Source organism: Trifolium pratense, linkage group LG7, assembly GCF_020283565.1.
Source record: "Trifolium pratense cultivar HEN17-A07 linkage group LG7, ARS_RC_1.1, whole genome shotgun sequence".
Taxonomy (NCBI): Eukaryota; Viridiplantae; Streptophyta; class Magnoliopsida; order Fabales; family Fabaceae; genus Trifolium; species Trifolium pratense.
In genome coordinates this window covers 8,401,857-8,423,168 of record NC_060065.1, presented here as the reverse complement: position 1 = coordinate 8,423,168, position 21,312 = coordinate 8,401,857, and the positions used below count along the sequence as shown (strand labels likewise).

The following is a 21,312-nucleotide window of genomic DNA, read 5'->3' as shown; positions in this document are numbered from 1 at the left end:
TGTCCAAATTACATGTCCTTTTTGGAGCACTTTTTGCATAAAGTTCCATTGACATTTTGTAAAACTTGCTTTTCTCCAACAACTCATGCATTGAGCTTTGTTATTGTTTCCTCTGATCACACTCCATCTCAAAGTTTAGAAGCAACCTCCTAAACTCAGAGAAAGCTTCCCACATTGTCTCCTTGTTCACTCCATCTCATCTTGGAACCATGATGCTTTTGAACCACTTTTGTAACTTTGGAGACAAACCAGCATTGAGATGCAACTAGAGTCAATTCCATCAGTCTCATAAGACACATTGCAACCTCTATAAAAGCCCCTCAAGGCTCAGAACTTAGACATCAAAAAACATCAGCAAACATCCACAAAATCCACTCAAAAATTTCATTACTACACTTTCAAAATCTTAATTTCGAAACTTGCATTTCTTTCAAGTTTTCTCTACTTTTTCCATTGAATCATCATCCATACATCATAGAAAAACTTCTGTATGCATTGATCATCAACTGTAACCCCTCCATTACCATCTCCCAAATCCCATTTTTTGTCACTTTCAACTTGAATTGGGTAGAACATTTCAGAAGTTTTAAAGGAAAAGTAACTATACCAATACACTCCTCTGGACTCAAGGAAGCTAAAGGTATCATTTTCTCATCTTGAAACATCATTTGAAGGGGCATTGGACCTTGCTCCAATAGGTAAATTTTCGTGACCTTGAACTCCATCATACATGCATTATCTTTGAATGATTCGTCAATACAAAATGTAGACCATGATATGAGTAGTGAAAGCCCTATGCTCGTAAGTTCTGATTGTTCTTAAATAATATTTAATTTGTATTTGAAGTTTTAGGGTTCTTACTTTAATTTGAAAAATTCGAATGTTTGAGTAAGGATTGATAAACTTTAAGTGTATATTCATAATCCTAATTAAATTCTGAGAAAAATGGTATATTCACATGTAAAATTTGATGATAAAATGAGAAAACACGTTTTTTTTTAGCCATGAAGTTGTTTCTGCGTTTGGCCGAAGGAGGAAGAAGACATCTTCACGCGCTTGTTTATGTTTTAAACGTCGGTTTTATTATTCTTGATATGCTATCTTGACATGCTATCACCGTTACGATAGACGATAGTAGGTAATGATTAGACATATAAACTCAACATCTATGTATAGAGAAAAAAAAACCCAAAATTTAAGATATGTAACAAATTTGAATTATTTATTTTGTTATTCTAATCCTAATATGTATCAATCGTTCATGCTAATCCTAATTATTTAAGTTAAGATTTAAGTATGATACTTTTTTTTTAGTTATGCTAATCCTTAATTTTTTTTTAGTTAAGATAAATTTAAACCAAATTGTCAAATAGATCTATACATCGTTTGTATTTTTAGTTAAATATATCTTTTTTTTTATTGAGTTATGCTATTTCTCTATATTGTTTGTTATTTTAGTTATTTGTTTTGTTATGTTAATCTTAATATGCAGATCAAAACAAATTTGTTTTGTTATATATTGATTTGGTTTTTTTTGTTATAATTAATTTATAGTTTTTTTGTTATAATAGATTCATAGATCCAATAAATGATAAAAAAAAATTATTAAATAAGAGAAGACACGTAGACGCCACGTTAGATTAAATTATTTTAAAAATGCCACATATGAATTTGTTCATTGAGAAGCAACATGAAAACGCCAAGTGTACTTTTTACTTTGAGCTAGGCAAATATATATAGTATAGATATAGATATAGAATTTAGATATGCTAATTCAAATTGTCAAATTGATCTTAAGCTAATACATTGTTTTATGTTTAGTTATGCTAATTCTCAATTTTTTTTTTAATTTTTTTTAGTTAAGATCAATTTAAGTCAAATTGTTAAAATAAAATAAAAAGCTACATGGTTTTTTTTTTATTGAGTTATGCTACTAATCCTCGTGAAGCTATGATACATCGTTATTTTGAGTTATACTAATATAATCCTCTATATTGTTTTTTTTTTTGGTTAATTGAATTGATCTAGCCATGTTTCTTTTATATATAATTGATTTTTTTATAATATATTCATAGATTTATTTGTAAAAAAAAAATAGAGTCATAGATTTAATAATTTTTTTTATAATTGATTCATATATTTTTGTTATACCAATAGGTTCATGGATTTATTGGCACCCCTAATATGGACCCTATTTTTTGTGTTCCACCCATGATCCTTATATCTTATTACGGAGTATTGTTTACGTTTCTTTTCTTTTTTTTATAATGTATTTTTTCTTATTAATTATTTCTATATTTTTATTTTTATAAGGTTTCTTCTAATTTTTCTATATTTTTTCTATAATTTTTTTTATTGACTAAACTTTCTATAATGTTTTTATTGTTTTTTTTTCCCTATTTTTATAGGTATAGATTGTTCTATTTTTTTTGTTCCTAATTTTAAGCATATCATCTTTTTTTGATTCAAAAAAAAAAGCATATCATCTTTTTTTTTTTATTTATCTTATATTTTTTCTATATATTTGATTTTTTTTGGTATTTATCTTATATTTTTTTATATATTTTTTCTAGTGAAATTGCATATAAAACTTGCAACTAGTTAAAAAGCAATAAGGATAATTTACATGTAGAAAGAATAAAAGGAGGCCGTATCAAATTAAGAAGAGAAGACGAGTGCATTAGAAGTAGAAAAAAGAAACACCATTAAAGTAGAGAAGACCATGATTGCCAATAGTATTTGAAACTCATCCAGGTATATTTTCTTGAATATGATCAGTAGCTAATCTCTCATTGTTGAAACCTATTATGATTTGAACCTTTGATTAGTATAATTTATTTTAATTCATTACTTTTCTATCTCTATTCTTAATACTTTTATTCCCTTGATTATCGGTTGAAGTTTAGTTTTGAGATTAGAAATTTGTGTATCTCTAATCTCTAATATAGTAATAGTCATTGATGCATGAAATCAGTGAAAGTTTCTATACTGGATGCTTTATTTTACTTTAGTTAAGTTTACCGAGGAATTTTGTACCAAAAAAAAAAAAGTTTACCGAGGAATTAAAGATTTATTGAATTAGAATATAAGTTCTTTTCATTAAGGAATTGGGATAAGAACATTTTCGATAATTTGGTGACAAATTGTTTTTGGAATCTTGGTATCGAACATTAATTCAGGAACCAATCTCACCGTCTACTGACGAGGTTCAGTTGAAGTCAGAGCAATATGAACTGACCCAATATAAAAATTGGTAGAATTCAAACCTAAGACCTAGAGTAGCACACTTCGAACTTCAAGCCTAAATTATCAGGTCAGCCCAGTTTATAATTTGGAATTAGATTGTCAATTTCAAATATAAACATAAAGATTGAATTCAAAGCATACTCATCTCTAACATCTTTTATCATTATTAACTGCATTTTTAACAATTTTTGTCTCATAATCAAATTCAAGATGTGGTTTATCTTTCATTATTACTCACTATTTGGATTTTTAAATAGTAGAAGAGGGACGAATGGTGGAGACTAAAAGAAGACGAACATATACATCGAAAAAAGGCAATTGAGTGCAACAAAAAGACTTGGAAAAAAAAGTGTATGCCTCTGTGAAGAATAGTGTGTTAATGCAATGAATATGAATAAGAAGTGTTCAAACTCATATCTTCCTGAAGAATTATGGGAAATTATATTAAAAAATCTCAAAACTATATCAGATGTTATGCGATTCCGCAGTATCTGTAGTTTATGGCGATCTTTTCTTCCTCTTCCACCTCTCTCTAATGATCTTTGCATTCCACATGAAGGACATTTTCTAATCCAAACTAAAATATATCGCATTCAACCATTACAACATGATAACGAACCCTTAACTTCTAAGAAAGGGTGGCTCATCAAAGTTTTTCAAGATTCAAATTCCTCCAAATTTTATCTCCTTGATCTATTCACCAACAAGAAACTCCCATCTCGGGATAAAAGTACGCAAAAAGTGGTGAATTTGATGAACGTTCAAGCTATTGAGTTGTTTGAACTATATACTTTATGTGATAATGGGTTTCCACATGTTAGTCTTGGTCGCAAAGTAATCTTGTTTTCTGTTGAGGGTCGTTGCATGGTCTTTGCATTAATATGGGGTTGTAAAAGGTTGGAAGTTTCCATCGGAGAAAAGAAAATTACAATATCAAAGGATGATGGTGGAAAAACGTTTGATGATATGATACGTTACAAGGGACAAATTTATGTCGTGGATAAAACCGGAACCGTTTTTTGGATCAATGCTTTGTCCTTGAAGTTGGTTCAGTTTTCACCAAAAAATTTCAGTTGTGAAATGAAGCAGATATGGATGAATTATGATGAAAACCATAAGCAATTAGTAGAGTGTGATGGAAATCTCTATATGGTTCATTTTTATATTGATATTAGATTTGGTTACTTTTTGAAGGATGTTTTTGTGAAAGTTTATAAGCTTGATCAAGAATGGGGTAAATGGATAGATGTAAAAGATTTGGGTGATGTTTCATTTGTTTTGGGTAAAGACTCAAATTTTGCATTGTTGGCTCAAGATTATCATGGATGTGAAAGAAATTGCATATACTTCTATTTTGAAGACAGGGCTTCTTGTTTCAACTTGGAGAATTTCGAGTCTAAGCCTGCTAACATTTTTTGGCCTTGTCCAACTTTGTTCCATCCTGTGACAAGTTAATTTGTAAGTATAATAATCACTCTATTTAAAATTACCTTTGATTTTAGTGTCTTATGGTTGTGACTTTATTTTTAATATTAAAATTTAGATTCAAAAAGGCACACCCTAGTAAGGTCAGGGAGAACCATCAAAGTAATTGAGAATATGTCGCAATAGAAGGTCGAACCATCTGTGTCAACCTATGAAGCACGGACATAGACACAGTCATTAGATACGACACGGATACTGACACGTCGACACCAATAGAAATTTGAGAAAATGACACAATTCAATATAATTGTAAATTGGTGTTATGTCGGTGTTTGACATCGATATATGTCTGACACCGAAAAGCGCCTAATCTAAAGAGTGTTTATACTTCATAGGTGTCAATTGATAATTTGTAGTGATAGTTCTTTTGGAGCCTGCTTTTTAGTAATTGCTATGATTTATTCCTTTGAATACGATTTTGTGACATGTATTTATTCTTTTATTTAGTTAACGAGGAATAATAATTTTGAACAATGATGTCTTCTATCTCATACTGTAGCTTCTTATTTGACATGCTTAGGTAATAATTGACCATGTTAGCAAACATGTCTTGCTATGTATGGAAAAACCATATTTCATTTTATTTTCATGATTATTATTTTTCACCGTCAGTATTCGTTTATTAGACTGTCTATTTTAGTTTGAAGGTCAGTTCTGACATCAAGTGGTTCCAATATCCTCCCAATCATAGTTTTGGATATCGAACCGTGATTCTCCCTACCAAGTCCAGCGCCAATCAACATTATTATTCAAACATTGTAGTTCAAATGAAAGCCAAAAAAAATATAAAAAAAAAAAGGCTTAATTGCACTTTTGGTCCCTTATCTTTATTTTAGGTTTCAAGTTGATCCCTTATCTTTTAAAAGTTTCACGTTGGTCCTTATCTTTTCTGCAGGTTTCATGTTGGTCCCTCCTGTCAAATTTTTCACTATTACCGTTAAATTTGGACACTTGACAAACGGAAACCACATTTGAAAAGATGACACTGTCCAAATTTAACGGTAATAGTGAAAAATTTAACGGGAGAGACCAACTTGAAACCTGCAGAAAAGATAAGGGACCAAATTGAAACTGTTAAAAGATAAGGACCAACTTAAAACCTAAAATAAAGATAAGAGACTAAAAGTGTAATTAAGAAAAAATATATATATATATGTAAGCCATGAATGAATAAACATTGTGTAACAACAAAGCAATTCTATTATAAAGTACTAAATTGACATTAAGTACTAATTTACGATTCAAAAGTAAAACAAAATCATGCCTAAGTCAAGTAACTCCTACTTGAACCAGTTGTGATTGATGGTATTCTCACAGTCCAAGAGTTCCTCTAACAATTTTTCATCTAAATACTCAAACTCTATAACTTGTTCATCAAGCTTTGATTTAACCTTTGCAGATGATGAGGTTGAATTGGAAGAAGAAGAAGAGGGCTTAGAAGGAAAATGTTCATGTGGAAAGTTAAGAATAGCCGAAGAACCTCTCATATTAAAAGCAGCACGATCGTAAGCTCTCGCAGCTTCCTCAGCAGTATTAAATGTACCAAGCCAAACTCGAGCTCCATGCCTAGCCGAATCTCGAATCTCTGCCGCACATTTTCCCCATGGCCTTACCCTTACTCCTCTATATTTGATTTGCTTTTGTAATTCACCTTCCTTCACCTTTTCCTTGATTTCATCTCCCATTGTGTGTACAAGAATATCAGCATCATTACTTAGCCTTTTATATTGAGGTACAAAAAATGCACTTATTTGAAAATTTATCAAGGTTCAATGGATTAGTAAAAATTTCCAAACGTGTTGAAAGATACATCCATGATTAAGATTGGTTATAGAGTTCAATTCAATGTATGTGGATTAATATATATGCAAGGATTAATTTCTGTTTGGATTATTATTATTTTTATAATTATTCATAAAGAAAATTACCTAGTTGGTATATAGTTCTTAACAAGACAGGTTATGAGGTCAGAAGGACCATGCATCTAGAGGTTTTGCTAATGCAAATTTAATCATAATTTATAATATCTAAGAAATTTGGATATAGAAAAATAACAATTTGTCCTACAAGTGCCACTTGTTTTGTCAAAACTATGGTCGTTTAGTGAAGTACTAAAAATAAGATTATGTACTCCTTAATTAAAGGACTTAGACATTATAATATTATTTTAGATGATTAAATTTATCACGTGTCTAAAGGTAGTAAGGTGAAACATTGAACCTCAACTTATATCTTTGTCTTACATCATGGTTCTTAGATTTTGAAATAGAACTTGATGGCTTTTTTATTTTGCAATATTTACTATTGATGTCAATTGGAATATTCTCCAAAGAAAGATGCATATAGATATAAAGTCAAACAAAAAATTATAATGAAGTGAAAGTGTACTAGTGTGATGTCGATATTAAGGGGGTGTTTGTTTCGCTGATTAAAAAATATTCCTAGGATTCTAAGGCTGAAAATAAAGGTGTCTTTGTTTGGTAGATGGAAAACAAAAAAAAAAAAAAAACATAGGAATAAAAATTACCCAGAAAACCATATTTACCCACGTTCATGTCAATTTTATTCCCATGAAAATATGAAATGAGGATGGGAAAATTTTGTTCCCAGGAACCATATACACATGATCTCTATCAAATCCCATTTTTACCCTTTTAATTTTGTTCATAGGTGTGTGCTTTTAAGAATATATGGATAATTAATAGGATCATAGGAGACTTGTGTTATAGTCTTGCTATTCATACTCTAACCGCCGGTGGTTATACGTATTATGTACCCATTCTTCTTTTATTAATGGAAATGGAAATTAATGGACATCGACATGAACAAATTTATGGATATCGAAATGAAAAATAGTCTTGTTTAGTATCACGAGAGAATTTATCTACATCGATATGAACAAATTTTGTAAATATGGTGATCTTCGTGAACAAATTTTGCTAATATCCATAGTAATATTGGTGGTTTCATTATATATACATTAGGGGTATTTTGATAATTATAATGTTCATTCCCAAGAATATACATCGCAAGCCAAACATAATTTAGTTGTTCCTTGGATTTTTTTAAGAAAAGATGCCCAGGAATAAAGTTACTAACTAAACACTTTTTTTCCTATTTTTCTGGGAACAAGGTTCCTACTTTTATGTTCCTGGGAAAGTTAATCCCATGAATTAATGGTGTATCCGTGAAACAAACGCCCCCTAAGTTTTTGGCTTAGTTAAAGATTTGACAAAAGATAACACGTGTCTTTGGTGCACTTGTTAGTGTACTAGTCTAAAAAGAAATTTGGTACTAAAACTTGTGCATTTCATATTTTTAGAAGTCAAACATTATTTATTTCAAGATAAAATTATTATTTTGAATGTTAGCATTACCTTGAGATTTTAATGTTGTGGCTATTGTTAGTTGCTAGCATCTTTTGCTACGGTGCTAAATGTTATATCTAAGGTGAACCCGTCATGAAAACGGTTTGGTTTTGAGCAAAAAATGGATATGAAACCAACTGGCAAAAAAATGTGTGAACCGGGGTCGAACCGGGTTGAACCGGTCGGGCGGTTCAAGCGGTTTTGCAGATTTTTTTTAAAAAAAAAAATAGGGCAAAACGACGTCGTTTTAATTTTAATTTTTTTTAAAAAAAAATCTGAAACAAAACAACGACGTCGTAGGAATAGGAAATGTTTTTGTTTTTCATCTATTTTTCATTTGGTTTGAATTATAAATTTTATTTTATTTTGACTTGTGATATTTTATTTTTTTAATGTGTGAAATTATGAAATATTGAGCAATTATTCATATATATTTATTTATATATTAATTAAAATATATATTTAATTAAAAATGGTTCAACTCCGATTGAACCCGGTCCGACCAATTGAACCTTGAACCGGTGAGCTTGCCGGTTCGATGACAGGTCCGGTTCTAACAACCTTGGTTATATATGACACTTATCATAAATTTGGCCTCCTAAAAAGTAACTCGTTTTATCGTTATTCTTCAAGTTTATAATTATTGTCCACCAAGTTATTATTATGAATGAAATGTAACTGATACAATTAAAAGGATGTTGATATTGATCAGCCACAGTTACAATAGATAAAGCCAGGCACCTGGGTTCAATTTTCAGAGTGGATCTTGCTCAAGAGTTGAATTATCAACTTGTGCTTGACCATGATCAATCACAGATTCACAGAGATGTTGTTGCTAAGTGGGGGACCAATTTCTTGATTTCTTTTCATTGTATTTTTTGGATGGAAATTCAATGGACAAGAACGACTTCCAAGTAAACTTGGTCTTTTATTACCGTCAATTTCAAATGTTGGAACTTCAAAGTACAAGTAAACAAAAGGAAAAAAAGGTTGAGATGTCAAGTTTGTTGGGGGAGTCCGGGGAGCTCGGGAGAAACAATGGGATCCAATGCTCCAGGACTATAAGAAAGAGAGACGTCACATCTCCACTCAAAATCTTAAGATAATGGGTCACCTTTCTTATAAATCCAACATTTTTCCTATTGATAACCAATGTGGGACTTAGCCACTCACACTTGAAACCAAACAAAGTTATCGTTGGGTTTTCGAAAAGATAGACTTAATAATTTAAAGTTCAACTGAAAGATAATTAAGTAAAGCCTAATCAATGGTGGATTGTTTTAGTCATAATCTTAAACCTTAACTCATTGTGTATGATTTGTCATTAATTTACTAATTTTTTATTTTTTTTTTTTATCAAATATAGTCTAGTAGCTAGAATTTCACATTTTTAAGGTGAATAGGTGGAAATAACATGGTTTGAACTTCGTTCCCTACATTTTACATACAATATCTCTAGATTCTCTACCAATTAAGCTATATTTATGATTACATTTAACTAAACTTATTAATAATTTGTAATCAACCAATTGATTACCATATTTAATATTTAAATAATCAAAATTAAACTAATAAAGTTGAAAAACAAATAAAAAAATAGATAAAGATATAGATGAAAAACAAAATTTTACAGCGGTTAAATTATTATTCTTGATGAGTTCTGGTGAGATGTCTTGATGAGTAAATTATTATTCTCTTGTTAAAAAGATTTACCCCATGTAACTAGCATTATTGTCTAAACGACTTCATTTTCATTAACATTAGGTTCATCAAAACAACAACAATGAATTGGTTGGAGTATTAGAGGGTTTTGGTCTTTTTAAGTACTATGTGGTTAAGAGGATGGTTTCTCAACGCACCCACCATTTTCTCCCACACTCCCCAAAAAATTCGGAAAACGTTTCCCGAATTTTTTAGTGTAAATTTTACACTAAAAAACTGTTCGGAACGTATTTTCCGAATTTTTTTAGGTGCGCTAGGGAGTGCGGGAGAAAGTGGGTGGGTGCGTTGAGAAATTTTCGGTTAAGAGTTCAATTTAAGGCTCATGCATATTGAAAAAAAATTAATTGAAAAAAAAAAAAAAATACACCTTGTGTATACCACAGATTTCTCCTACAATGAATCTAAAAAGCAAACTTCTTCTTATATATAGGGCCAGAGGGAGTATAATTTAAAAAATATACTTTTTAAAGACTTATTACTTTAAAAGTGTTTCATATTTCTGATATCAAAAGCTAATTTAAAATAGCTATTTCATTTTTTCAACATAAAAATCATTTTTTAGTAATTTACTTTTATGATAGTCTATACATAAACATAAACATAAAAACAATTTTTAAAAAATCTAAAACAAACGGCCTTAAATATCTCATTTGTAATATTTATTTGTCTCAAATTAATTGTCACTTTAAAATATCAACGAAATATTAATTATATTTTTATTTATTATAATATATCTCGTTTGTAATAGGAATGTTATAGTAAATAAAATTCATTTTTGCAATAAAATTAACAAACCGTGTTCTTTTGGATTAACTTATTTTTGAGCTTATGCAAATAACTTAGGTAATTTTTATGTATTATTATAAATTTGTCAATATAGTTTATGATAAAATAGCTTATAAAAATACAATTTTCACTAGTGTGAACATATAAAATAATATAAAACCTAATTTATATTACATAAACTATTTGAATAAGTGATGAAAGTACAAAAGCAAGTATTTTCGTTATATCGTATCCACAGGGACTAGTGTGATATCAATTGCACATACACAAATTCCATGATTCTAAGTGCGGGTTTGTTTTGATTTGGTTTCGTAACATAAAATTGCGATAAAAGTGCGTGATAAACTTTCGGATAATAAAAGGTTGTCGGAACTAGATTCATTATCTCGTTAGCATGTATCAATCAACCTCACTATATATATTTCATTTACCAATCATTATTATCACATATCACACATCGAACGTATCCGTATCCGGATTACGCCGTGAAATCTATTATATCTACCAACGTTCGATGCCTCGAATCATTAATCGACATAATAGCATTAAGATCTGATATTTGACGTGATTACTAAACTCAACATCTATGTCTAAACATTGAAGTTTAATAAGTGATTATCTTTTACTCTTGATTCAAACAATATATGTCTATGTTGTTCAAATCTTTTTTAGAAATAGACAATTAAAACAAGATAACACTTATAATGATTGATAAAGAAAACACATATATTAAGATTAAATTGACTACATGTTCACAAAATAACTACATCTAATCCCAACAACAAAGGAATTTAGCTAGACATGATAAAAGTAAACTTACAAGAAAAAGGGATGAAGAACATCTCTTGATTTCTCAAGTATAATGATGAATTCACCTTCAAGAACTCTTAAAACTAATATTACTCGTATCTTTTTACTATTACAAAACTCTATATCTTAGAAAATGGCTTCTGAGCTCTATTTATAGACTTTCAAAACAGAGGAGTTCGCTAAGCGAAATGACGTTCGCTGAGCGAACTAGTTACTTAAGCAAGGGGTTTCTTGACACGTAGCAAAAGGCTTGACTCATCACTTTGTTCGCCGATGCTCGCTATCTCTCGCTAACAGACCCTTCCTCCCGGGTTGTGCTCGCCATCTCTCGCTATCTTTCGCTGAGCGAACGTTGAGTTTGCTGTCCTGTTCGCTGAATCTCGCTGAAGCTCGCCATGGACCCTTTGTCCACTGGTTTAGTTCGCTGTAGCTCGCTATGGCTTCGCTGAGCGAAGGCTTCAAAACCTGCTTTTCTAGCCATTCCTAACAAAAATGCCTTGGGATCAATTCCTCTTTGATTTAATGTTTATATTTACACCAAAAGGGTTTTTAATCAAGATTTCTTCATAAAAGTATTGGTAAGTGCTCATATTTATCAAACATTATAACTAAAATTGGGCACTTATCAATAAGCTCGAAAATAAGTTAATTCAAACGGGCCCTAATATCATATTATATTGTGGATTTAGAGAAATACAAACTGAACCTACCCGATTATCTTTGGATTGGACCGATTTAGGGGATGATTTTGTGAACCATGACCTCATTAGTAGGGGACACCACTAATTTCATCTAGTAATGACCTCACTGATAAGGATGGGGGACAAGGGCCAAGACAACATTCATTCATTCAAATTCAAACAAGAGAAAATAATGCCAAAAAATGACACACTACAAAGATTGTCTTTTTTTTTAAGAAAAGGATAAACCTTGTTGTAAAGTCAAACACTGACCCCTCGTGTTTCTCTATGTGTAAGTTCCTTTTGTGACAAACACATGTGCCTGTTCCTTACAACTTAGAACTCATAATCCAAATGCATTCATTATATTGGTTTTCCAGTTTCATCACCACTAGTATATTAATTACTTCATCCGGTTCTTAAAGATAAATTTTACTTTTTAGGTTCATTGAAAAATTAATTTATCTGGCGGAAGTACTCCAGATATATTATAGTTTAGATATATTAGTTTTTCAATGAACTTAAAAAATAAAATTTCTCTTAAATTAAGGACCGGAGGAGGGCCGGGAGTACTATTTCTTCAAATTAAATAATAAATATCACTCATTTCTATCCAACACAATATCTTTCTTTCCTTCACATTGCTAAGAAACAAATCAATCTCTTAAAAGGGAACAACATCTCAAATCTCGTCACATAAGATCTAGCATTCATAGTTTTCAAATGGCACAATCTTCTTCACACTATGCTTTAACAATATTTGCAATTATTGTACTAAGCATCTTAGCCATTGCTTTCATATTTATCAACTACTTGATTCTTGTAACTAAATGTTGCTTAAATTGGCACCCATTGAGATGGTTTTCCATTCTACCACCTCAACAAAATGAAGAACCTTTCATAGCATTCTCCCCGAGGATTTGGAACCGCGGCGTCGACGAATCAGTCATCCAAGAAATCCCAACATTTCAATTCACAAAAAGAGGTGATAATAATGATGATCATCAAACTGTAAAAGGTTGTGTTGTCTGTTTGAATTCTTTCCAAGAACAAGATATGTTAAAAGTACTTCCAAATTGTAGCCACCATTTTCACTTAGATTGCATTAACATTTGGCTTCAAACAAATGCTAATTGCCCTCTTTGTAGAACAAGCATTTCAGGCAACACGCAGTTTCCGACGAACCATATCATACCAGCACCAAGCTCTTCACCACAGGATTCTCAGTTACTCTCTAACATAGGTAGTGATGAAGATTATGTGGTCATTGAATTGTGGGGAGAAGGAGAGAATCGAGGAACAATGTCGCATATGCAGCAAGAAAGAAACGAGCCGACAGAAAGACTAGAACCATTGAGTAGAACTCATTCAACAACTAGGAAAATGGAAGAGGAGAAGATGGTGCAGTTGAAACCATGGAAATGCCATCATGGTTCCATAATGGGTGATGAATGTATTGATGTTAGAAAGAAAGATGAACAATTTTCTTCTATTCAGCCTATTAGAAGATCTTTCTCATTAGATTCTGCAAGTGATAGAAAAGTTTACTTGGATGTTCAAGATATCATCCAACAGAATAATAGGCATCAAAGTAAGGATTGTGGTAATGAAGATTGTAATAGTAGCAGAGGTAGAAGATCATTCTTTCCATTTCGGTATGGTAGGGTATAAGAAACTGCAGTAATTTCTGTCGAAAACATAGTATAATAATACTACAATGTAAACTTGTAATGTAATGTGATAATATGATTTTAGTTTGTTTTTTTCCCTGTCTGTTCTATTCTAAACTTTCATTCCCAGAATAATTATTGGTCAAACTTTACTTACCTTGCAGTCGAATTCTAAATTACCGGAACCTCTTCTCCTAAAAATCAGAGAGTTAATACCAAAAACTTTCATTCCAGTTATGCCGGTGAGATTTTAAATTCTAGTGGGGTCAGTAAGGAGTATATGAGAAAAATGAGACACTGCTTTAATTGAGCTGGCTAGCATGGCACTATTAGAAGTATTGTCCAAGAAAATAAGAGGCGTTTGCTTTTAGTGTCGATACTTAAAATCATAAATGAAAGCAAATGATTACTTGCACGCATGCAGCTTTCATTCATGTTCAATTCATGATCCCTCTGTTCTTACTTTTGAGTGTCATTTGGGCCCGGAATTGTGAAGGGGGTAGGGAGTGAAGAAAGAGAAACAAGTAGGAAATCATATCAAAGTAGGTGATCGCTGTCAAACACTACCGAATGGTATCTTCCAGTAAAATTTATACTACCAGAAAATATCTTCCGATAGAACTTGCTTACCGGAAGATATCTTCCGGTGAATAAGAAAATGAGAGGGATTATGAGATATTCATAGGGGAGAAGAGCAAGAATAATATACAACAATAACTATGGTTTTGCTCTTTTTTCTTTTCCTTTTAAAAAACTAGTTATAGTTTTTGTTTAAACTGTTAAGGCCAGAGGGATTCTTAAAACAAGAAATTGGGTTAATGAATCAGGACAGTTGCTACACTATTTTTTGGGAGGTCCTTACACCAGAAAAATGGAAGGTATCCCAGACCTCTTGACAAAGGCAGCTTTAAGATGTTTTTAAGTACCAACATCAAGATGAGGCTCATTTAACAGTTTAACCTCACTCTAATGAATCTATGTACAGAAAAGAATAGAATTTCCAAATAACTAAATAGAAAAGGGACAATCATGATTTGGAAATTCATGCATTCCATTTAATTGAAAGCAAGAACCTCCCAAACAAATAATGTGGGAGAGTGACAAATCTACTACTCAAAGCTTGCGGTGCTGGTATCTATAGTGGGAGTTTTTGGAGGTCTACTATAAATATCACCAAAATGTAGATTAAATTCTCCTGCCTCTAAGTCATCTGCCGTCGTTGTTCTAGATAATTTGTTGTGATGATCTCTCCAGTGAAAGTGTTGTTCTTGATCTTGATCTTCTGACCCTCTATCAGAAAACTTGTCGTGATAATTATATGTTGTTAGGTCATTGAAATCTGGAGGCTCAAAAAAGCTTGTCTGAGCCCGTCCACTCTGTAGGTGACTTCTAGCCCACCAATGGCTTCTGGTGGCGTTGGGCGGTTCATTATAACTCTGGTCCTGAATAAGGCTCTCCCTGAAGATGGGAGCTGATGTGGAAGCACCAAGATGAGATGCAGCCCGATCTTCCTCGTACTCGTTTGAGTATTCTTCAAACTCAGGTTCATTCTGTGTCAAGTTGGAGGGCATCGAATAGTCTTTGGAATAATGTTCAGTTACTCCAAATGGTTCGAATGGAACATCTCCCGAAGTAGCATCATGAGGTCGAGATGTGTAGTACCAATCAAGAAGATAGGGGTGATTGTTCTGGTTGGCTTCAATAAACCACAAAGAACCAAAGTGATTTCCAGGGACATAAGTACTGTATGGTATTTCCCCGGATATAAACCTGTTCCTGTCTCCATTGCCTGCCATATTGGGACTACCCCTCCACATTCTAGGAGGGGAAGATCCGTGTCCGTTTCCATGTACTGATAACTTCTTCTCTTTGAATGTTCTAAGATTTAGCAAAAATTGCTTCCCCTGAGCATTTGGTTCCCAAGATGGATAACTACTCTGAAAGCTGTAATGACAACAGAAGATCAAAAAAAGAAATCTGAGAACCTTCATAATGTAATGTAAATCATTTTTAAAGCAAAAAAATATATATGGATAACTGATGGAACTTTCGCCTTCCAGCCGCCAATTTACATCAGAAATTATCTGTTTTTAAATGAATTCATTCATTCTTCTTCCACCCACCCCTCAAACTAAACCAAGTAAGAGCAATATTTACTCCATTGCAACTGTGCTACAAAAACTTAAAAGCAGGATAGCAGATAGCAGATAGCAGATAGCAGACAGCAAACAAAACAGCAGCAAGAACTGAGAGATTTGTTGAAATAATCTCAATGAATGCACAATGTCATCGATATGTCTTATGACTACAACAAGTTTTCCAAGACCATACCTCAACAACGATTTCTCCATCTTCCCCTGTGAACTTCTCCGGTTACGAGGGGCACTGTATGGGGAACCGTAATGAGTGTTTCCATGCTCTTGAAAATCGAAGGTGCTAAAACTGTGACAACATCAACGATATAACAAAATATAATCAATATTTTCTGCCATTAATCTATGGAAATTGAGACACCCCCTTCACCAATAACAAAATCATTAAAGTCCCAGAGAATGGCCAGAGATTACAGATGAACATCGTAGAAGAAAAAGGAAAAAAATCCGTGCAAACCTGCAAACGTGCCCAACACCTTCAACATTTACAGTGAAATCAGCAATGTACTGTAAGATATCATCAACTCGCTGCAAAATGGAAATAAATAAATTATAGTGAATTACATTATACTTAGATGCCATATAAAAAAATCTACAAGTATGAAAATGACCTTTGGGACAATAAACAGAAGCAAATATGGAGTGAGGAAAATTGAAGCCATATCCTCAAGTAACATCATTCCAGTATACTGCACCATACATAGAAATACATGAGCATGAGAAGTATTCAAACCTATGCTATTGTGTTAATAAATAAGAAATAAGGGTCATTCTAACATAATGTGAATGTATTATTAAACAGACACCTCAGGTGGAGTACCTGGAATAAGGTTTCAAACTCAACGCGAACCACTTCAGTAAATTCTTTACCACGCCATCTCTTTGGCATATAGTGTGTATGCTGAACCACCATAGATATTGCTCCCTCGGGATCTAATACCAGAAGCTCATTTGCAATTGCAGCCCGGCTAATAGCAGTTATAGTTCCAAAAACAGCAGCATACCAAAACAAGTTCCGACCAAATATCTGCAATGTTGTTTCAGAAAAAAATCAGTAAAAACATTTAATGCCTACCATGACGCATTATGTAAACTTGGTCAAAATTAACAGAAGTTCATTACATGTCCCTCTAGCAGAGACTCCTCGAGAAAAGCAATAATGATCAGAATTGCAGCAAAGCCTCCCGATACAAAAGATATGAATTTTGCAATGATAGATATGATAGGTGAAGGAAATTGCTTGAGATAATCAGAAGCATGCAATACACTGTTATTAATCCGATGCCTGAAGAGATGGTCCACCTATAACACAAGTTATTAATAAGCTTTAGCAATAAAAGTAAAAGAAAACAAGTGAGATATTGTTAAAAATAATAACTAGGTACAACAGAAGACATATACTAATGCAACATAAAGGTTCTCTAAGTAGCTTTCAAAATGTCATATACAAACTACACGGCTACTGTTTGGTAATATAAAGGTTCTCCTCAGACAACTTACATGTTAACAAAGTCAAATAATTATGTTAAAGAAACTTAAAATTCAAGCCACTCATCAATGTTCAACCTGTTTTAAAAAATATGGAAGAATAAGCCAGCTAATGATGGATGACTAGAATAATACCATTATGGTCACTCGTTAACCTCTATTCAAACATCCCCTAGTTAAACGTTGAATTTTCCTAAACTAAATAATTTTAAGAATTTCTTTCTAGTAATTTGCCTAAATTCTCCAATGAGGATTTTCATCAATAGTTGTTGTATACAGCTTCAAATCTTTCTTCCGTGGTGATTTTATCTCGGATATTAACAAAGAATGCATGGATTATGTACACAACCACTATTGAGCATCTATCAAAGTTTTATGGATAATTTTTGCGTGTTTATTTCCGGTTAATTCCTCAAAATAAACTGAATCAAATAAGTACGTGATATTATTGACATCGTATCAAAGTGTCTAACGACACTAAAAGCAACAAGTGACTAATTATCACCATGAAAGCAATAGATGAGCTGAAAAATGGAAAAACCAAGGAAATGAATAATGATACCTCATTGAATTCCCTAAAAATCCACCTAGACAAATTTGACCATCTTCGAGACGATGCCGTGCTTGGGTGGTTATAAAATTGCTCAGCATGCCTCAGAAAGAGATATGCCAGCATGAATATGACAAGGAATGGAGAAAGTAAAAGCATTGCAAACCCAACTACCATAAGCCTTGTCTGTAATGTCTTTGGATTTAACACAAAATCTCTTCTGACCCTAAAGTTGCTGCAGCAAAAGTCATGTTCAAAGGAGAGTAAAAATATGTAAGAGTTAATTATATGAAACTTTTCATATTAATTACTTTAACGTATCATCTCATAGGTCAATCTAAAAATGCATTGCATTCATTCAAAGACAAATACAAAATAAAACAACCAAATCCTATCCAATTATGAAGTAACAAGCGCAATGTCCAGAATAACACAAAAAATGAAATGCATATATATCTTAAGTGCCAGATAAAAATTGTCTCCTTCTATAAGGCACCATTATGCATCTAAATAGTCCTTCAAATAAACAAACAGATTTCACATCTTTGCTAAAAGGGAAATTGGATGAATACACCTCAGAAGATAGTAATCCATACACATTATTAACAAATTACAGAAGCAAATATATTGAACACTCTGTACACAACTAAAAGCTATTTTTACATAAAAATTAACATACCGATCAAACATGCTCTGCAGGATGCACCAATTTAAAGTCCATTCAAGGGTCTTGGTAAGTACTAAACGATTTTGTGCTCCATCGGGACTAGATTGGACTATAGGACCGACTCCTGGAAACCATTGTGAAATGGGGAAAGCAAGCACACCCTTGTTGATCATTCCAATTAAGTAGTTCTCCTTCCGCATGAGTCTCATGACTATATCATGAGCAGAAAGATGCTTCAGCACACATAGTTTCCGAGTACTTTGAACGAGAACAACTTTGTCAACAATTGTGGCCCAAGGCATAGTTTGAATTTCATTGTCAGTAACATGGAGACTGCAAGACAGCGTGTATGTTATGACAAAAACATATGAACCAAGGAAAATTAACCATTTGCTTCAATGCATTTAAGTTGTTCATCATTCATATTTACCTGTCGTAGTAAAACTGACGGATTTCCAGAGTATCCTTTAGTTGAGCAAAGAATCTCAAGAAGCAAACTATCCAATAGATGGAAAAAATTCCCAAGTATCCAACAATAATAGCTTTGGTAAGTGTCATTGGGGTTAAAGGGTGTTGATTAAGAGCTTCTTTACCAAGATCACAGGGCTTAATTCCGGATTCAACTGCATCCATCCCACATTTTGCATTACGGAGCCCATTCCAATCAACATATAATAAAAAAAATCCTGAAAAGCATATGGTGAACCCAAGACTTAGAAGTTCAACAATCCACTTTATAACAATGCACCATAGCCCCTTCTCACAGTAGTAGCTATAAAGTCTTTCAAAGAAGAGATCCAAATCAGCAATTGGTTCTACGTATACACTTTCGCCATTAAGGAGATCTGAAGGACTCTCACTTCCTGGACTATCGGTCTTTCCGTAATGAGACAATTCAATCTCTGTCGAATCATGAAGTAAACCTCTTGTCAGAGATGACGCACCTCGCCGTTTCCATTTAAATATACTAAAAGCACCGGAACCACTTGGTCTGCTAAACATTGTTCACAGACACTAACAGTAGGTGTAAACAGCCAGTTCATTCCCCAAAGATCAAAACAGTTAAAACAAGGTTCTACAAACAAGACAGAATTAACATTAGAATCTTACGAAGGCAAACAAACAAACCGATATTATAGGAAACTATGTAGTTGGAAGCCTATTTGGCAACCTATATCAACAACAGAAAAATAAAAGAGAAAACAAAATATGAATCAACAGCCAAATATGGTGGGCAACTCGACAAGGTCTTGCATCACGGGGTTTGATTTAGCAACACAAAAATATCATCATTCTATCTAGACCAACACAAGATTTCTACCAGTTAACGAACATCATACCTGATCATAAGGGAATATCATACAAAACTGTCAACACCAAAATCCCAAAAAGATTTCAAGGAACCAGCTGCACCTGAAGTGTCATCCTAAAATGTCAGGCAACCATTTTCCAAAAATTGAATTTCGTGAGAGAAAATTAGGCAGTCGTAATTCTTCAATAAGAATCAAGATCAGTTGAATTACACAGTGACAATTTGAACAACCCAACCGACCAATAATGAGTCAAATCAGCGCAACATTTTCAACAATTACAATCATCCAAACATTTTTCCTTAACAACTTGATGTCATTTCAACTACTCCCTCTGGCCCTTAATATAAAAGAAAGTTTATGTTTTATATTCATTGAGTAATTTATGTATCTAGCTTATAATATAGGCCAGATACATTAATTACTCAACGTATCTAAAAAATAAATTTTCTCTTATATTAACGACCTGAGATAGTATTAAACACTACTTATATTTATTTATCCACCTAAAGCACTAACCAAACTAAACTCTAATCATTGGCTGCAACTATTTCATTGACATCAACAATTTCACCTCATGCTGCTAACTTCAATTCCTATGATCAATTAACTAACTTCCATAAATGTCATGTATTTATATTATTAACTATTATTAATGGTATAGAAACACACATGTTCTTGTTCTTTATCAGCATCAAAATCATACACATGACAAATACAATGGTTAGTTAAAACACATGTATTGAACAAAGGGGAAAAGAAAATTAATAAGAAAAAAAGAATAAAGATGAAAAAAGAAAGGGATAAAGTTGCGTGTGTACCTTGAAGTAAAAGCAGAAGTAGAAGTTGAAGAATCTGAGAGAAGAACGCAAGAATAGGGATTGATTATCGCTGTAGTTGCGTGGTGGAAGATGAAATTAGAGGGATATTATATTAATATTATTTGAATAATAAGGTTTGCGTTCAGAAGGAGCATAGCATAGGTTTTTATTATTATTATTATTATTATTGTTTGTTCTTGCTTCTCTTTTTAATCGCTAGCTTCTTCTTCTTCTTCTTCTCCTTCCCTACAAGATTGTACAACTGAAACGCCGCGTTTGGCTCTCTCGTTTTAAACATTTTTCACCTTCTTACTTTTTACACCCTCCAATAACTTTTTTTTTTAAACGGTCAATTCGATTGAGATTTTCAATGACAAATTTTTTTTTATTAAATATTTTAAAATATTTTGTGAGATTTTATTGATTTTGTGGAATTTTAAAAGATTTTTTACAATTAGCTTTCTTAACACAATATTTTAATGGATTTATAATACAGAATTTTATAGCACTTTATGGATTTTTAAAATTTCGAAAGATTAACAAATTTTAATAACAT

The 21,312-nt window shown here is 32.3% G+C and overlaps 4 protein-coding genes across 5 annotated transcripts; 2 read left to right on the top strand and 2 right to left on the bottom strand.

The window, feature by feature from the left end:
* The first annotated feature begins 3,630 nt into the window (after positions 1 to 3,630).
* Positions 3,631 to 4,701, top strand: LOC123895788 (F-box protein At2g26160-like). The gene has a single exon (XM_045946272.1). It carries the CDS (start codon positions 3,631 to 3,633, stop codon positions 4,699 to 4,701), a length of 1,071 nt encoding a protein of 356 aa, XP_045802228.1.
* Positions 4,702 to 5,898: 1,197 nt separating this feature from the next.
* Positions 5,899 to 6,552, bottom strand: LOC123898666 (ethylene-responsive transcription factor ERF098-like). Its single transcript, XM_045949679.1, has one exon. It carries the CDS (start codon positions 6,414 to 6,416, stop codon positions 6,012 to 6,014), a length of 405 nt encoding a protein of 134 aa, XP_045805635.1. The 5' UTR covers positions 6,417 to 6,552; the 3' UTR covers positions 5,899 to 6,011.
* A 5,991-nt stretch (positions 6,553 to 12,543) lies between these two features.
* LOC123898337 (RING-H2 finger protein ATL16-like) lies at positions 12,544 to 13,914 on the top strand. Its single transcript, XM_045949268.1, has one exon. The coding sequence runs from the start codon at positions 12,821 to 12,823 to the stop codon at positions 13,766 to 13,768; it is 948 nt and encodes a 315-aa protein (XP_045805224.1). The 5' UTR covers positions 12,544 to 12,820; the 3' UTR covers positions 13,769 to 13,914.
* A 647-nt stretch (positions 13,915 to 14,561) lies between these two features.
* LOC123897243 (autophagy-related protein 9-like) lies at positions 14,562 to 21,067 on the bottom strand. 2 transcript variants are annotated; one of them, XM_045947797.1, is made up of 11 exons: positions 20,757 to 21,067; positions 19,966 to 20,038; positions 19,056 to 19,700; positions 18,638 to 18,958; positions 17,971 to 18,193; positions 17,043 to 17,222; positions 16,741 to 16,947; positions 16,532 to 16,609; positions 16,378 to 16,448; positions 16,099 to 16,209; positions 14,562 to 15,711 (listed from the first exon to the last, which is right to left on the bottom strand). In XM_045947797.1, the coding sequence occupies exons 3-11, from the start codon at positions 19,625 to 19,627 to the stop codon at positions 14,877 to 14,879; spliced, it is 2,598 nt and encodes an 865-aa protein (XP_045803753.1). In that variant the 5' UTR covers positions 19,628 to 19,700; positions 19,966 to 20,038; positions 20,757 to 21,067; the 3' UTR covers positions 14,562 to 14,876. The 2 variants fall into 2 exon arrangements, with proteins under 2 accessions (XP_045803753.1, XP_045803752.1); XM_045947796.1 differs by lacking the exon at positions 19,966 to 20,038 and having other exon boundaries at positions 20,757 to 20,990.
* Positions 21,068 to 21,312: the final 245 nt, after the last annotated feature.

Excerpts from the sequence above, each read along its gene's own strand:
- LOC123895788 (XM_045946272.1), top strand. The coding sequence starts at position 3,631 with ATGAATATGAATAAGAAGTGTTCAAACTCATATCTTCCTGAAGAATTA.
- LOC123898666 (XM_045949679.1), bottom strand. The coding sequence starts at position 6,416 with ATGGGAGATGAAATCAAGGAAAAGGTGAAGGAAGGTGAATTACAAAAG.
- LOC123898337 (XM_045949268.1), top strand. The coding sequence starts at position 12,821 with ATGGCACAATCTTCTTCACACTATGCTTTAACAATATTTGCAATTATT.
- LOC123897243 (XM_045947797.1), bottom strand. The coding sequence starts at position 19,627 with ATGTTTAGCAGACCAAGTGGTTCCGGTGCTTTTAGTATATTTAAATGG. Across the intron at positions 18,959-19,055 it reads CGTCAGTTTTACTACGACAG|TCTCCATGTTACTGACAATG; the intron begins GTAAATATGAAT and ends GCTGTCTTGCAG. Across the intron at positions 16,449-16,531 it reads TTCTGTTTATTGTCCCAAAG|CGAGTTGATGATATCTTACA; the intron begins GTCATTTTCATA and ends TCCATTTTGCAG.